The sequence below is a fragment of the Podarcis filfolensis genome (assembly GCF_964270895.1).
Source record: "Podarcis filfolensis genome assembly, chromosome: 2".
Classification (NCBI taxonomy): Eukaryota; Metazoa; Chordata; class Lepidosauria; order Squamata; family Lacertidae; genus Podarcis; species Podarcis filfolensis.
In genome coordinates, this window is record NC_139605.1 from 26,240,184 (window position 1) to 26,257,390 (window position 17,207).

Genomic DNA, 17,207 nt, shown 5'->3' on the forward strand with positions numbered 1-17,207 from the left:
CAAACACTCTGTGAGGTGAGGGAGGCTGAGAGACTTCAGAGAAGTGTGACTAGCCCAAGGTCACCCAGCAGCTGCATGTGGAGGAGTGGGGAAGCGAACCCGGTTCACCAGATTACGAGTCCACTGCTCTTAACCACTACACCACACTGGAGTAGGAGATGAGAGCAATGTTGGTTTTTCCTTGTGCAACATTGTTTTTTGCCTGGGTAAACTGGGTATTTGTTAAAAAAAACCCTACATAGCCATACATAGAGGGTTTGTGGTGGTGGGGAAGGTTGTTTCAAGAGTTTTGGGATGTATCAAAGTAACCCCATATCCTCCTGTGACCCCAGGGCACAACAGAATAGTATAGTATAGCAAGCACAAGAACATGCGAGGAGCTTTGCTAAGTTAGACAGTTGGCCCATCAAGTCCAGCATGCTGCTTCTCACAGTGGCCAACCAATTGCCTCTGGAAAGCTCTCACGCAGGCCATGAAGGCAACATCCCTTTTCCATTGTTGCCACCTAGCAGCTAGTAATTCTAGGTGTGCTGCCTCTGAACCTGCTTGTTCCCTGGAGCAGCTATGACTCATATCTATTGACAGTTTTATCCTCTATGAATTTGCCTAATCCCCCAGTAAAGCCGTCTAAGCCAGCAGCCCCCACTGTTATCTTGTGGGAACAAGGTCTCTGCTTCCCTTGTGTGATGTGTATGGAAGCACTTCCTTTTGTCTGCATTGAATCTCCTGTCTGTTGGTGTCCCTAGATTACCTGAACTTCAGTATCCTGGGGACCAGAGAAAAGCTCCCAGCTCCATCCACTCTCTCCACACCAGAGTCCAAGTAGCATAGGACAGACTTGAGTGGGAGATTTCAAATCCTCACAAAACCACGAAGCTCGTTTAGGGCATCTTTGAACCAGACACACTCTCTCTCAGCTTCACCCACCTCACAGAGTTAGAAAGAAGAAGAAGAAGAGTTTGGATTTGATATCCCGCTTTATCACTATCCAAAGGAGTCTCAAAGCGGCTAACATTCTCCTTTCCCTTCCTCCCCCACAACAAACACTCTGTGAGGTGAGTGGGGCTGAGAGACTTCAGAGAAGTGTGACTGGCCCAAGGTCACCCAGCAGCAGCATGTGGAGGAGCGGGGAAGCGAACCCGGTTCACCAGATTACGAGTCTATCGCTCTTAACCACTATACCACACTAGCTCTCTCCAAGGGCCTTATGTATGCATCATGGCCTCTTCTTCCTCCCCTCTTTCTTCCAGCCACCTTTATCCTGCACTGAAACACCTTGAATCCAGCAGCCTTTCCTGATGGGAAGAGGGCTCCAGCCCGCTGCTCTCTTCCAGGGTTGCTTCCCGATTAGTTTATTGCAGAATCAGTGCTACGCTAGCAAAGAAATCTGCACAAAGTAATCATTATAATAGTATTGTCATCATACTATTCTAATTTACTTTTATTGCTACTTATAAGTAATAGCAATATTCTTATAAATGCTAGTCTTATTTATTTGTTGACATTTAATCCACATTTCCTCTTAGTTCTGCAATATCGTTTCTGAAATGGATTTCAACGTTTAACCTGTGCGGTCAAAGCAAGGTCAAGAATGGCTGATTGCTTTTTAAGGCACTGGGAATGCAGGTCTTGCACCTCCTACATTTCCTTACAACATATGTAAAGGAATGAATGCCACTGAACATGTACAGAGTGTACAAATATTATTATTATTATTATTTAGTGTCACTGTGTCCTTGCTGAACAGCACTTGGCACTTGCAGAAAGACAGAATGTCTTTGATGGTGAGAGAGAAACTTGAACCCCCAGCTCCTCTCATGTAGAAACTTAGTCACCCTGCATAATCAGTTATTGAATTCATGCATTTTTCGGAGAATGCATAGACACACCCATCCTCCACATTTAAATTTGCCACATACAGCAAAGCTTTTAAAAGACAGGAAGCACCTGCTGCTTATTGCCCAGCAGGTTTTGAACAGATACTCATTCAATCTCTCATAAACCAGAATGGAAAGAATTAATTATTTCAGCCAAAGAGGACTTTTCATTTGAGCCAGGATCCACCGCTGGAGCTTAACGTGAGAATCTATTTTTAGTGCCGCCGGCTCATTCCAGGAAATATATTGCTGATCATATAAAGGATTGGCTTATGTCACTCCGTGGGTCACAATCAGCCAACATGTGCTTGGAATTAGGGAGAACCTCTTTCTTATGTCGAAGGGGAAGGGTGTGAGCAAGTGTTATATAGCCTGACAGATCCCCACACTTTTTTTACATTTTTGGTGTTCTCGGTGGCAAATTGTTAATTCACAGGAAAGCTGGACCCAAATGAACTGGGCTAGAAGCAAACAGCCCCATTGTGTGGGAGTGACAAATTGCTTCTTGATTGCCAGGTTGAATTTCTCCATCCCTCTTCCCCAAGATTAGGAAAGGACTGTGGCTTCCAGTCCACAATGCTGCCACCTGCCCTTTGAACGAAGTCTTTACTAATGGCAGAGCTGTACCTTTTAAATACCTCACTAGCCTTTGTATCAGTTTCCAGACTGGTAGCTGCGTCAGTTTTGTGCACCACCACCACCACCAGCAGAGCCCTGTGGCACCTTAAAGACTGACAGATTTATTATGGCATAAACCTTCATGGATTGGGGCACTTCAGCAGACACAGATTCTTGGGTGGCAGATATATCTGGACGGGCATAAAGGCGGCAGAGAGAGATGTGAAAGTTGGGAATAAAATAGCAATGAAATGCAAGAAGTCAAGTCTGTTACTATTTACCTGTTTGAAGTATTTACAATATGCGCTTTGCCCGAAGAATGCGGGCTAAAAATGTGCACAGTCCCAATGAGAAAGTAAACAACAACAAATGCAAATTTCAGTTACGTATAAAACCACCGGTAGTGACCAAAATAAAATAAAATAAAATAATTAATTATGCATTAGTTGTGGTTTTAGGTGGCAACTATGGTTCGCCAGAAGTGGCTTAGTCATGCTGGCAACATGACCTGGAAGCTGTACGCCGGCTCCCTCAAGCGAGATGAGCGCCGCAACCCCAGAGTCGGTCACGACTGGACCTAATGGTCAGGGGTCCCTTTACCTTTACCTATTGGTGACTTGGGGCCTTTCTCTTTCCCTTCTAGATTTGTTCAGTAGCAGATTGTCCCCAGATCTGGCCTTCCTTCACTGCTTTCCCGCTTTGTCGAGTTGGGTACCGTAGTCTGAGAAATGCCTGATGGAAATCCTTAATTTGTGAAGCTACAGACAACAGATCAGTGCCAGATTTACGTATAAGCTAAACAAGCTGTATCTTAGGCCCCCACTCCTTTGGGGCCCCCCAAAAAAATTTAAAGGAAAAAAACATCTGGATGTACATTTCCAAAATATAAGATAAAAAACAAATAAAATAAAACCTACATACAGCAACAGTGTTTTGTGTTGTGTAGGCTCCTGTGATGTAAGTAATGGGCCCTGCCTGCTTGCCTGCTCCATAAAATATCACAGGTTTGCTCATTTCTATATATAGGGTGCCTACATTCTGCATGGACTGGTTGCAAGGCAACATGTGCAAATGGCTTTAGATACCTATTGGGTCCATAAATTACCATATAGCATATATTCAACACAAAACCAGTGCCAATTTGTTGTTGGCAAAGGACAGCTGGACATATAAAGGGCCCCATTACCTTCAGTAGTTTAGGGCCTCATCAAATCTAAATCCAGCCCTGCAACAAATCCAAATGTATGTGGTTGTATGCATCTTGATAAGAGACTTAAAATAATCTTTGCTTCTCTCTCTCTTTCTCTCTCTCTCTTTTCAGGTTGTTTGCAGGCGTTGTCCCTCGAATATCTGCCATCAGTCTTGGAGGCTTTATCTTCCTGGGGATGTATGACAAGATACGCCGTTTGCTCTTGTGAATTGGCTCTGGGACTCAAAAAGGAACAGCTGAGGAGCTGCCCCCTCCCCCCTTCTCCTAAGGAAAAAAATGCACATTTGTGAAGTTATTCATTTGCCTTCCCACAAGTTTATCTCCCCGCAGGCCCTGGGTCCTGCCTCCTGTGGCTCAGCAGCTGTTCAACAGCCTGGACTCTATTCTCACTATTATTTAAAAAAAGAAAGAAAAGAAAACCCTTAATTCCGTTTCCCTAGTATAAAATGTCCCTGTATGGAAACCCCTGTTCGAGTGGTGAGCTCATTGGAAGGAGCGTGCCAAGAAAGGCAACTTTGGGGGGCAAATGACTCGTTTTATGGGCTCCAGCCTTGTGCCTGAAAGGCATTATTATTAGAACTCATTTAGGGAAAATGATGTGCAAATGAGAAGAACATGGCCTGCACGGCATGGAAGGAATAAAAGGAGCACTCATTTGTTTTGTGAGACCGGCATCACAGCATTTACGTTACCCCAGGCCTGCCATGCTCCAGAGGACAGAAGAAAAGAGGACAGGCGCAGGGATTTCTTTCTTTAAGTGTGTGTGTGTGTGGTTTGAACCCCATTTGGAAAGTTTAGACTGCTGTTCCTACCTGCAGGTGCATAGCAAGAATTCTTGCTTGGATAAGCAAGGCTGCCTTTTTTAATTAGACTCAGATTTCTCCAGTAAAAGTACAATGTTGTATTATTTTACTGTCTAACAAGGTTGCCTATGAAAGTGAAACAATGCTCTTGGTTTTTCTACCCGCCTCCCACCTCACGAGCAGCACAGTCTTGCAGAACGCGAAGAAGGGGAGGGGGATGACCTGCAAAAAGGGGGGCGATGGATAAGGGTGCCATTTACAGCCCCTTTTCTTTGAGGAATAGTGCAGCAAGCAAAGCAAGAATTGGTGGGCTTGTCCTGGAGGGAGATCACTGCAACCCATCAGCAGTCTGTGCCTCCGGTCCTCAGGGTAACATAGTGAGTTGGGCTTCTGATTTTTGTGCGCTGCTTGGAAACCACCTCTAAGCGCAGCTTCCGAAGCTGCTTACAAAAGAAAGCTGGGCGCAGAGTTTGCTACTTGCACGTCTCCGATGCCGTCCCTGAGAGATGCTGTCCGCTTTGCAGCTTAAGGCTATGCTCGGATGTAAATACACTGGGCGGGATTCACCCAATGAACCCTGCCAAACAGACGGCATGTGCAAAGGACTTCTAACTGCCCAAAGGGGCTTTCTCCCCTCTGTGCTGGGTGCCCGTGTGTCAGGAGAACTGCATGCTGGGGGATCGTGCCCAGGGCCGGATTTAGGTTTGATGAGGCCCTAAGCTACTGAAGGTATATGTCCAGCTGTCCTTTGTCAACAACAAATAGTCGCTGTTTTTTGTGTTGAATATATGCTACATGGCAATTTATGGACCTAATAGGTATCTAAAGCCTTTTGCACATGTTACCCTGCAACCAGTCCATGCAGAATGTAGGCACCCTATATATAGAAATGAGCAAACCAGTGATATTTTAGGGAGCAGGCTAGCAGGCAGGGCCCATAACTTACATCATGGGAGCCTACACAACACAAAGCACTGTTGCTGTATGTAGGTTTTATTTTATTTGTTTTTCATCTTATATTTTTTTCTTTAATTTTTTTGGGGACCCTCAAGAGAGTGGGGCCCTAAGCTATAGCTTGCTTAGCTTATACGTAAATCTGGCACTAACATACCACTTGGCAATTGAAATGCTTGCTTGGGCAGAACATTCGTCACAGTGTCTCATTGAATTCTAGCCACTTACAGAAAAGCAAACAGAAATAACACAGATTAAAGGGCAAAATGTTCATCAGGTCTTTAAAGTTTAATATTTAAACAGTCTTGGCAGTGAATTGAAAGAAGCCATTGAAGAATAATTTTTGTCACCTGCCCTTATCACAAAGCAATGATCTAGATAACGTTTGTGGCATGTTCTACCCAGGCAGGAGATAATCCAAAGTTCCAGAGTTCCCGGGAAACACACCATTTCCCCACATAATATAGATGCTTAAGTTGGAGACATAACTACTAATTAAGTTTTCTTGTAGACACAATGTTGTGCCAATAATCTTGCTCAGCAAAGCAGGATCAGATTTTCAGATGGAACGTTCAAGAACTGCTTTGTTGGCTCGGAGTAAAAGCTTGTCTATTCCAGCATTCCAACAGCCCTCTCTCTGCGTCTCCTGGAAAACATCCTATTTTGTTCTCATCGTCTGATGCTTGGATTTACGCTGCCTCTCAAACATGGAGGTACTAGTCAGCTCTCAAGGGCAATAGCCATAGAACTGTTCTTCAGTGCCATGTAATTTTTAGAATCCTGTGAATTAAGCCATGTTATCAACCTCCCCCCCTCCCCTTGAATTATGTCCATTACAAATATGTTAAGTGAGCTTGTGTTGGATTTCAGTGACATCTACTGAGGGTTCAAGCATGCCTGGATACCAAAAATACGAAAGAAGAGAGAAGTCCAGAGTTCCTTTTTGTCCAATTTGATTCATGCCCATTTGAAGCCATGGCTGCTAGTTATTTTCAATCAAGCATTTCCTGACCTGTTCCTAGTTGGGTATGTCCTTTGTATGTCCTTTTTATCAACACAAGCCTGAGATGAGTTTCTCTTGCCTTGCCACTAATGCTTGAAATGTGTTGCGTGTGCCTGCAAATTCTCCTTTTGCTCACAGTTCATATTTTTACAAACCTTCATCTTGAGACATCCTCTCATTCTATAGCAGTTCTTCTGCAAAACAAAACAAAACAAAGCCAATAATTTAGCAGTTTCTTTCAAAAGTATTCCCATATATTGTGAGGGTGTTAGAACAATGTTTCTGATTGCTCTTCATAGCAAGTGAACTTTCAGCCCAGTTTAAGAGGTAACATGTCATTGTCTGGGAGCAAACGTAGGCTTTTTAGAATAAGTGTTGGATCTTTCATGGAAGAGGGTGAAGGGGAGCTCCAAGCTGGGAGCGAACTGGTGAAGAAGATACAGTGGAACCTCAGTTGTTGAACATAACTTGTTCCGGAAGACATTTCAACTTCTGAAACGTTCGACAACCAAGGCGCAATGGGTGGTTGGCAAGGTCAATGGAGAAAATGGAGAAACGATCCTTGGAAGCCATTCGTCTTCCGAGGCACGTTCAAAAACAGAAGCATTCACTTGTGGGTTTTTGGCATTCGGCTTCCAAATCATTCGGGTTCCAAGACACTCGAAAATTGAGATTCCACTTCATAGGGTGAGAGAGACTGAGAGAAAGCTGAGAAGGGCATGCTATATAACACTATTGATGGTGGCAAAATGGCACACTGCCAAATCCCCCAGTCGCTTTTGCCCATAAGATTGGCCCATGGTGACAGAGAGAGGTGTTAGCAAAACCACCTAAAAACTTTACTTATCAATGATAATGAAAGTACAACCCTCTGCCTATTTGCTCTTAAACAAGTTCCACTTTGGCTCAGTGGGACTTGTTCTCTAGTTAATCGTGTTTAGGATGGACTGCATATTAAAAAGGAGTTCTGCAAATTCCACTCACGTAGCAATGTGGCATTTTCTCTTAACCCCATTCACCCACCCAACAATAATCACAGACCCGAATCTAAACAGAAACCATTGATATTATAAATGGGCGTTTATTAAAGTCACTTCAATGCCATTTGTTAGGACACTTCCAATATTTTTACAATGTACTTTGTCAATGTACAACATTGTACCAAAATTTTCTAATAAATAAATAACTTTGTACACAAAAGTAATACTTCCTCTTTCACAATGCCTCTCAGAAGCAGCAGATTCACATATTTAGTGGAAGTAACAATATTATTTAAACAGTTAACAGTATGCAAAAATACAATATTTTTCAAAATGTCAGCGTGGCAAGTGTGCTTTGCATTTCCAATGATGATACCTCCCCCCACCCTTGCATCTCTCTATCAACTTAGCCTTTATGAGTCTACCTCTTCTTAGAAAACATATAACGCATTCCCTTTCTGTACCACCAAGAGGGAAAATGCAGTCTGATTCCCACCTCCATTGGCTACTCTTCTCCTTTTAAATTCACTGACTAGCTACAAGTTGGCACTTCACATAATTAGCCACCTACCAGAAAGTGCAAGTGACTCTACCATCAGGAAGTGATAGAGACAGGTAGCTGGCTAAGTTATGCATTGCTTCAAAACGGCCAGCTTCAGCTAAAAAAGCAGATGGCAAAACTCGTCTCGAGTCTTTTGTTTTTGTTACCTTTCTCCTTACACTCCTGGGTTTTGAGGGTCCTTGCTTGACAAACCCATCGTCTCCTCCAGATGGGCTGGGTGGGAAGTAGGACCTCTCTTATTGGAGGTGCAAAATAGCCAGATGTTTGCAGGCACTACCCAGGCTTTAAGAGAGCAGCGTGTGTGTCACTGGCTTTTCCATTTCGTGGAAAGCCCACAACACGCACAAAACTATATATAGTAAAATACCCACAGTAGCCAGGCAACAAACATCTAGTTGCTGCCTCTGGAGCTGCAGTAGAATAGGGTAATCTAAGTAGAATGAAGCAACGTTAACACAGGGGTGAGGAGCAACTTGCATGTTAATCTGGCCTTGCAACGCCACCTTCAATGGTATTTGTTGTTGAAAGATGCTGGTGAAAGAAAATAACGCAATGCCTTCTTTAGAACTGGGAACAATCTGAGCAAGGGAACACCGGAACCAATCCAAAGACTCTGTATGTTTAGAGCTAGCTGAAGCCCACACTTGTCTTCTGCCACATAGGCAGAATTGGGCCCAGAATCCTTATGTAAGCGCCTACAATAATCTAAATGGTCTTGCTTCCCACGTTTGCTTCTCTGAAACTGGCCTTCAAGTCATGGCTACGAACAATAAAAAAGAGAAAACACAAAATGTCATTCTGCCCCTCTCCGTCTTAAGTCACAACCTAAATGTAACTTTATATTAGCAGAGCCTGAACTACAGAACTTGGGGGTGGAGAGGAGAAATTTTATTCACCCAGGTGAATAAGCATCAGGAGAAGCAGCAGCACTTCTACAGACAAAAAGAACGCTCTCTATATTTAAGTTTTGAGTAGAACTTTTTCCTGTGTGTTCACATTGTTTTTCTATGTTTACTTTTTAATAGTGCTTTAGGTAAATGACAGCTCTCAAAGCAGTGTTACTTTAAAAATGAAAGCAGTAGCCTAGTGTGGTTGCATCCTTTTAAAAAAATTTAAAAAATGCCCTGGAGGACCTAAAAAAAGACGATTCAAAATTCAGAGAAGTTTCTTTAAAAGCAAAAAGAGCAACTAGCTAAAAAATCTAGATTCAAAGCCAGAATCCAGAAAAAGAAAACCGGGTCTTTGTGTGCAAACGGATTATTCTGTGTGTCGGATTACTGCGTAAGAAAGCAACCAGGCCTTTTGAAATATCCATAGACCGTGCTAAAATGCCAGAAGGAAAAAAAATTGTAGCTTTCAGAGCAAAATATGGTCTGCCAATCAATCCTCTTCTTCCTTATGCTTGTTTTAATGCTGTTCCACTAGTGCAGGCATAGGCAAACTCGGCCTTCCATGTTTTGGGACTACAATTCCCATCATCCCTGACCACTGGTCCTGTTAGCTAGGGATGATGGGAGTTGTAGTCCCAAAACATTTGGAGGGCAGAGTTTGCCTATGCCTGCACTAGTGCGATGAACAGTTCGCATTTAGATAGGCACACGAACGTTGCAATCCTGCAGAGGGGAAGGGCTGTAGCTTGGCGGCAGAGGATCTGCTTGGCTTGTAAGAAGGTCCCAAATTCCATCCCTGGCATCTTCAGGTAGGGCTGGGAGTGACCCTTTTCTGACGTGCCGGAAAGCCACTCCCAGTCAGTGTAAACAGGACTGAGCTAGGTCTGCCTCAAGTAGGAGGCAGATGCTTACATTCCTCCAAGGCTGCGTGCATGCTAACATTTGTTTGAAGTCAATGGGATGTGTGTGTCTGTATCCCGGCATTCACAACAGGAGCTAGGATGTAGAAAGAACTTGCAGCCCTCTTCTCCCTTCACAAGCCCAATTGCGCGGCATGGGAACCGCGCCAAAGTACATCTGTTTAATAATGGTACCCATACTCTTGTCTAACTTCCTTTTGTTTCAAGGAACATATTCTTCTTCAAACGTTCCCGGGACACTTTTGCACCACCTCTGCCTAAGCAATACTAAAGCAACAGAGCTCAGTTTAAAACATCCGAGGCAACAATCTTGCACGCTTACCTGGGAGCAAGCCCCACTGAACTCAGTAGGGCTCGCTTCTGAGTAGACGGCAAGATTGTGCTGTAAGTGCAATATTTCTAAGGGGATATTTGAACTAGCAAACCAATTCAGCACTTGCTATTAAAAGTGGGGGGGGGGGGAGAGAGATTTCACAAACAAGGTCTTGTTCCAGTAAGAAAAATGTATGAGTCTGTTCTTTTTTCACCTAAGGCACCAGAATGATTGGGGAATTTAAAAAAAAACAACACAAAACAGAGCACAGAAACCTAACAGCAACCTTCTAAGCGAGAAAAACCTTGTATGTTGTCATTGTATAAGTTCACTCAGTTCCATCATGCACCAAGGAATAAAATAACCTCTGTTAAAAGATATAATATAATATATATATATATATATTTATATATTTAGATAGATTTTTATATATGAAAACTCTTATGTACAATTTTGTTATCAAATACTTTTCACTTTACACAAGAACCTTTTGCATTTCTGTGCTTTGTAATGCAAGCCAGCGTGTGAGCCACGGATATTTCCAGGAAAGTTCTGACACTATGTACAAGCGGGTGTTGCGTTGATAAGACTTCGTTCCCCCACGCAAGCTTGCTTCTTATACCTCATCTTGTTTCTTGTCTTTCTTTTTTTCCCTATTCTTTGAGGAGCTATCAGTTCAGAACTTGAGGTAGAAGTAGCTTAGATAATTTCGTGCAAAGAAAGAAATTCTGTAGATATATATATATATATGGCTATATATATATATAGAGAGAGAGAGAGAGGATGCTCCGTTTTAATTTGCACATCGCAGTTTTCCTCAGTCTGTTGCAATCTTTTCAGTGGCTCAATTCGTGAAGGGAGTCGCGTGACCTTGGTAAGTGTCCGTTGGAGAGAAGCGCCTGTTTGGCTTCGCTCTCTGATAGCGATAGTTCAGCAGTTCCTTTCAGATGCCTCAGTGAGCCTTCAGAAGGCAGTAGAAAGCCACAAGGCTCCAAAGATTTCGCTAAAGGCTGTGAAGAACCTGTAAAAATAAAAAATAAAAATCCACTGTTAGCTCTCTCTCACGCGTTCAGTACACGCACCAGCACATTTAGACCTAAACCAAACTTAATTAAAAAGTAATTTTAGTTACAAAAGCCCGTAAATCTCTAGTTTAGACTTTTTGCCTCCACGACTATTTGCATTTGTTGGAAGCAGAGATTCACCTTCATCTCTTGGCTTTCACGCGATGCAGGATGGTTTGCCAATTTAGAACACGCCCCACAATTCACTGCAAGTGTTTTGGGGAAGCGAGCTCCATTCCACATTGGATGCAACACAAACACTGGTCGCTAGACTCACCAAGGCCACCATCAGGTCAGAATGCACCCCAGGTTCTTTGGTTGCAGGGATGCAGCCATTGTCTTCTTATTTTAGGCACTTCTCTCCCATGCTTCCCAACAGCAATGTCCTGGATGCTCCTCCACCCCGCATCATTCCAAGCTACAAGACTAGAGTGTCCTGGTTATGTGTCATGCTCTATTTCCACAAAAGGTCCTGTGGAAATATATTTGGGGCTGCTTGCCTGTGTGACTCCAGAACCCAAGTTCTGGAACGCGACTCTTAAGGGGATTGTTTGCAAGAGCAATATGGGCATATAAGAATCAGGGCTAAAGAACCATGCCTGGCTTAGGAGCAAATATACCGTATTTTTCGCTCTATGAGACACACTTTTTCCCTCCTAAAAAGTAAGGGGAAATGTGTGTGCATCTTATGGAGCGAATGCAGGCTGCGCAGCTATCCCAGAAGCCAGAACAGAAAGAGGGATCGTTGCTTTCGCTGCGCAGCGATCCCTGTTGCTGTTCTGGCTTCTGGGATTCAGAATAATTTTTTTCTTGTTATCCTGATCCAAAAACTAGGTGCGTCTTATGGTCTGGTGCGTCTTATAGAGCGAAAAATACGATACATTGCATCCATTTTCCAAAACCTTAACAGGCAGGTGCAATTTACTGAGGAGGAAAGAGAACCTGTGGGCTTTCCAGATGTTTCTGGACACCAGCTCCCATAAATTCTGATTACTGGCCATGCTGACTAGGGCTGGAGTTCAGCAACATCTGGAGGGCCACAGGTGTTCCCATCCCTTTACTGGAGCACCTGGAAAAGTATCAATAGAATGGTAAAATTGGAAGAGACAGTGAGGGTCATCTAGCCCAACCCCATGCAATGGAGGAACCTTTCTGCCCAACGTGGGCTTGAACCCACGACCCTGAGATGCTAAGAGTCTCATGCTCTACTGACTGTAGTAGCAGGCATGTTGAAGAGATTAAAACACGCACGCACCTTTGCTGTCCGGCTGAGGTGGTGTGCCTGGGCTAGCAGCTGGCATCCTGTCGTGATTACTGGGGTAGATGGTACTGCTGCCATCTGATTTTCTGCTGCTTGCGCTCCCGTTGTACTTTAGAGGACCTTGGCGGTTAGCAGCAGGTATGCTGTCCTGCCTGCTGGACTCTTTGCTTTTGGAAGCATTTGGAGGCACAGTCTCTGTAGGCAGAGGGCCGTAATCTGGATCCTTGGGGTAAATGGTGACGCTCATGCTGTCAGTGCTCCCGCTGCAATCAGTACACACAACTGGCAAGCTGTAGCCTGGAGGGAGAAAAGGCGGGTTATTATTCTTTTAAAGCAACCATGACTTTGGGGGCAGTGATGCTTCAGACAAAATAGGCAATGGTAGCTTCAATGACTGACTTGTCTTATTATATGCCCTTTTGTTCCTCACCATAGCTAGGATTAGGCATATGCTGTCATTCTGAAAGCTGAGCTTCTTAGGATGCTAAATTATTTTAAACGAAAAGCAAGCCTCTGTCCCTCATGATGGCAAATGCTATGAAGCTACTGCTCTAGTGAAATATCAGAAGCCGGGGGAGTTATTGAGTAAAATTCGCACAGGTCAAACACGGGATCACAATACTCTGAACAGTTTCTTGCCTCTCCTTTTGAATTACAAAGAATAAGCCACGTGTTGTACTTAATTTTCAAAACAGCACACGTCACAAAACCCAGCTTTTTGCGATGCAGAATTTGGGTGGCTTTAATGCTAATGCGGGACGTGGGTGGCGCTGTGGGTTAAACCACAGAGCCTAGGACTTGCCAATCAGAAGGTCGGCGGTTTAAATCCCCGTGACGGGGTGAGCTCCCGTTGCTCGGTCCCTGCTCCTGCCAACCTAGCAGTTCAAAAGCAGGTCAAAGTGCAAGTAGATAAATAGGTACCGCTCCGGCGGGAAGGTAAACGGCGTTTCCGTGTGCTACTCTGGTTCGCCAGAAGTGGCTTAGTCATGCTGGCCACATGACCCAGAAGCTGTACGCCGGCTCCCTCGGCCAATAAAGCGAGATGAATAGGTACCGCTCCAGCTGGAAGGTAAACGGCGTTTCCGTGTGCTACTCTGGTTCGCCAGAAGTGGCTTAGTCATGCTGGCCACATGACCCGGAAGCTGTACACCGGCTCCCTTGGCCAATAAAGCGAGTTGAGCGCCGCAACCCCAGAGTTGGCCACGACTGGACCTAATGGTCAGGGGTCCCTTTACCTTTAATGCTAATGCATCATCTCCATCACAGCACAAGAAAGGAAATAGATGCTGATTCAGGAACTTGGTTCTCTGATGGTCAGATAAAAAACAGTAGAGGAAGGGCATGATGTGAAGCAGGAAAACACCAGTCCTCCACCTGCCTGCTGCTTTTCAACTGCTACTCTTCTTTTGCTGATTTTTCCCCCTCAAGGGGGAATTAAATATATGTGTTTAGAAGGGAAGGGACGGAAAGAGGGGAAATTGGTATGTAGGACAAGTCTTAAGCACCCTGCCTCCTACCCACAACTTCTTTGCCCATTTCTGCCATTTTGCTGCTCTTCAGAGGAGACCAAAATCTTTGCCAACATAAAATGCATGTTTGCATTTTTATTTGTTTGCAGTTCAACTGTGACCTATTAATTGGGTAGACAATCACGGGCCGATACAACCTTGTGTGCTGTTGTGGACAGCAAACTTGAGAATTACACTTAAAGAGTTCAGCACAGCCCAAAAGCTGATTATCCTTGCCAAGGAGAAGTGAGTCAATAAAAGGTATTATTGAGCCATTCTGGATTACAGCCTTTACAGAGATTCTCTCATGCCACTATCACTAAAAGGGGCAGGACCCACAAATAGGCATGAGGAATAATCTTATATAGCTCCTTACTCATTTTGGTGAGTAACTCCCTAAACAATTCATGCTCTCTAGATTCTACCCAGCTTTCAGACAAAATAATAATAATATGAAGCTTTCACAGCACAGCTTGCACAGAACAGCACAGCACAGTTAAGACAACTGCTACTTATGAATGAAGGTGGCACAAAAATCTAGTTGGAAACCAGGAAAGGTGGGATTTTAAATGAAGTGTGTATATAACTGTTTCAATAAAAAAAAATCTCCGAATGTCTAAGAAAAGGCTGCTTTGATGTGCTTGTGGCCTTTATTAAAGTGAATTTTCCAAAATGCTTTCACAGATTAATAGGTTCCATACCTGTCTTATCTGCGACGAGTGCTCTGTCTGCTATATCATCTCCTTTCCAAACTTCTTTACTGTATCCTAAGCAGAGCTTTGGCTGTCGGTAAACAGGGTGAGAATCGACTTCTGTATCTCGTGCTGCATCAGTCTGGCAAACCCCTGCAACAAAATGACAAAGTGACCAGATGTACAAATGTTTGCAGATAAGAAAGATAAATACATTAGCTGTCCAAATCTATGGAAAGGGAAAACCAGAGGTCCATAAAACCGGAAAGGTCAGTTTGGTGCTGAAACATCTCCATGCACACACAGTGAAAGCTAGTGTAGCCGGGAACATTTGCTCAGGAAGTCATGGTTTGGTCATCTTTTATCTGTAAGCTGAATTATATGTTTATAAAAATCATGGGAGCTCTTTGATGTCTATACTATTACTAATGAAGCTTGTCTTATATGCTCCAACAGTTCTTCATGCAGAAAAGTAGCAGTTTTGAGAAAGGTTTTAAGCCTAGCTCTGCCCTTGATATGTAGCTAGTTCTCTATGTGCAGGAATATTTGTTGTAAGAGAACACCGAAAAAGTCACCTCGCAACCTTCGATCTGAAATGGGACAGTCCAGGAAGGACTTGACTATGTAATTTCAGTGCATGCGCAGATAGTCCCTTAAGACTATAATTCTATACCCGTTTGCCTGAGATTAAATTCAATTAAACTCAGTGGGCTAAGTGGACAGACATATATCATAGGGGTGACAAACTTTTTGCCCTCAAAAAGTGGTTAGACTCCAGCTCCCATCAGCCTCAGTCAGCATGGCCAATGGTCAGGGATGATGGAAGCCATAATCCAGCGAATACTTATAGGGCCTCCCATCCTTGATGTATAGGATTGCGTTATAAGAGAAGCAAAAGGAGTACAGTGTTGCCAGACAGCAGGGTTCCTCCCATACCATTGCTCTGTATGTGTCCATTGGGCTGTTGGCCATTTTCCACCCTGGCCACCGCTTCTTGCCGTTCTGAAAGTGTCCCTTGGGAGGACAGATAGCTTGGCACATCAGGTGGCACAATGGTTTCATCTGGAAATACAGGGAAAGGAGACAAAAGCGAAGGGCCAGCGTTAGAGCACAAGACTGGCATTGAAACTAGGGAAAAGACTAGATCTGGACACCGTGCACTTGGTTACACTCCATCTTAGAACCAGGCTATTCAGGAGCCGTCTGATCAAGTTTAGGAGACTACATAGGAGGACTTCTTTTGCTCTTTGAATGAAAATTTGCCCTTGGTCCTCTTTAGAGTTTTAGTATCTGCAGAGAACAGTATTCTGGAAACATATCTGGTACCCTGGTGCTCCTCCAAATCACTTTTTTGCTCCTGTTAAATCTTCCAGCTGTTCTCCGACAGAACAGATTCTAACATTTCATCACAGGGAATATCTCCAAGCTCCTCAGCCCAATTTTTTTTTAGTCAGCAATATCAACACAAGTTATGTATATGAAACTTGCTCTGTTTTCAGGCATCCCATAGGCATCTGACTAGCCATTGCTGGGAAAAGGATGCTGGTCTGGCGATGCCTTTGGTCTGATTCAGTAAGAGTCTCATGTTCTTAAGTCACTGAGATATTCCCACTACTTTAGTTCAAAAGAGGGCATGCAGTTAGCTTTACCTGCTGGCTCAATCATGGCCCACAAAAACAGCTGACGAGCCCTCAGCGAATATGTCAGAGAACAAGATGTGTCTCCCTTCAAAACCTAGCAGGGCCGCCTTATGCAGGGATCGTGTTTCAAGAGCTGGAGCCAAAAAGTTTTATTACAGATCATGCAGCCAGCAACTTATTTCTGCTGATTTTATTCTAGAGTGTACCAACACAGTTCTAAAATATGCGCTGTGTGTCATTGTTTCTCAAGTGGTTCCTGGATGGTGCAGCCTTCACTTCTGAGAAGCACCTCCCTTTCGGTTGACAGGCATGGCCTCCAGGAAGAGCTCCCAGAAGGGCCCTGCCCGGCTAGCTGACAGCAACTTTCTGGCAGTGCTTGTATCTGAGTTGTTGCAACACTGCTTTTGAGTTTTCGCTTGAGCAGCTTGTTTCCTTGGTACTATTTCAGGCAGGAACTTGACCGCAGCTGCAGTTGTGCCCCAACTCCAAAAAGTTGGAGGATAAGAACTTTTTATGTTTTATCGTTCGCGTTTGCTTTTTTGCATTTATGATGCTAATTTTTGTTGGGTGTGCCACCCAGAAACCCAACAGGACTAAGGGAAGTCTGTGCGTGTTTTAATAAACAAACAAACTGGGTGTTCTGGAGGAGAGACACCCAGGAACATTTAGGGAAATGCTGGGCATTTAGCCAAACGACAGGTAAAAAAGTAAAAAATGCTGGCAGTACAAGGGGCTACGTTCTGGGTTTGCAAAATTCCTGGGCAGTACGAAGAGGTGCGAGAACCAGGACCCTGCCTGTAAACCATACAAACGGTGAACAATTCGATCTGGGATACCTGGAAGCCCTCTCTGTATCTGCAGTAAAGTAAGCCAGTAAAGTAAGGGACACCGGTGGCGCTGTGGGTAAAACCT

The 17,207-nt window shown here is 44.0% G+C and overlaps 2 protein-coding genes across 5 annotated transcripts in view; one reads left to right on the forward strand and one right to left on the reverse strand.

Annotated features, from left to right (window-relative positions):
- The window catches only part of SLC25A26 (solute carrier family 25 member 26), a 116,721-nt gene extending 112,721 nt beyond the window's left edge, over nt 1-4,000 (forward strand). For all 4 annotated transcript variants that reach the window (XR_014545047.1, XM_083602401.1, XM_083602402.1 and 1 more), the window contains one exon: nt 3,817-4,000. Coding sequence is in view for 3 of the 4 variants with exons in the window: in XM_083602401.1 (XP_083458527.1) it covers nt 3,817-3,913 (97 nt within the window). In the remaining variant the exon portion in view is untranslated. The remainder of the gene's footprint in view (nt 1-3,816) is intronic.
- Nucleotides 4,001-7,526: 3,526 nt separating this feature from the next.
- LRIG1 (leucine rich repeats and immunoglobulin like domains 1) overlaps nt 7,527-17,207 on the reverse strand; it is a 134,995-nt gene continuing 125,314 nt past the window's right edge. Inside the window, exons 16-19 of the mRNA XM_083600545.1 lie at nt 15,592-15,717; nt 14,665-14,808; nt 12,450-12,752; nt 7,527-11,151 (exon numbers count right to left, since the gene is read on the reverse strand). Coding sequence (XP_083456671.1) covers nt 10,967-11,151; nt 12,450-12,752; nt 14,665-14,808; nt 15,592-15,717 — 758 coding nt within the window. The 3' untranslated portion in view covers nt 7,527-10,966. The remainder of the gene's footprint in view (nt 11,152-12,449; nt 12,753-14,664; nt 14,809-15,591; nt 15,718-17,207) is intronic.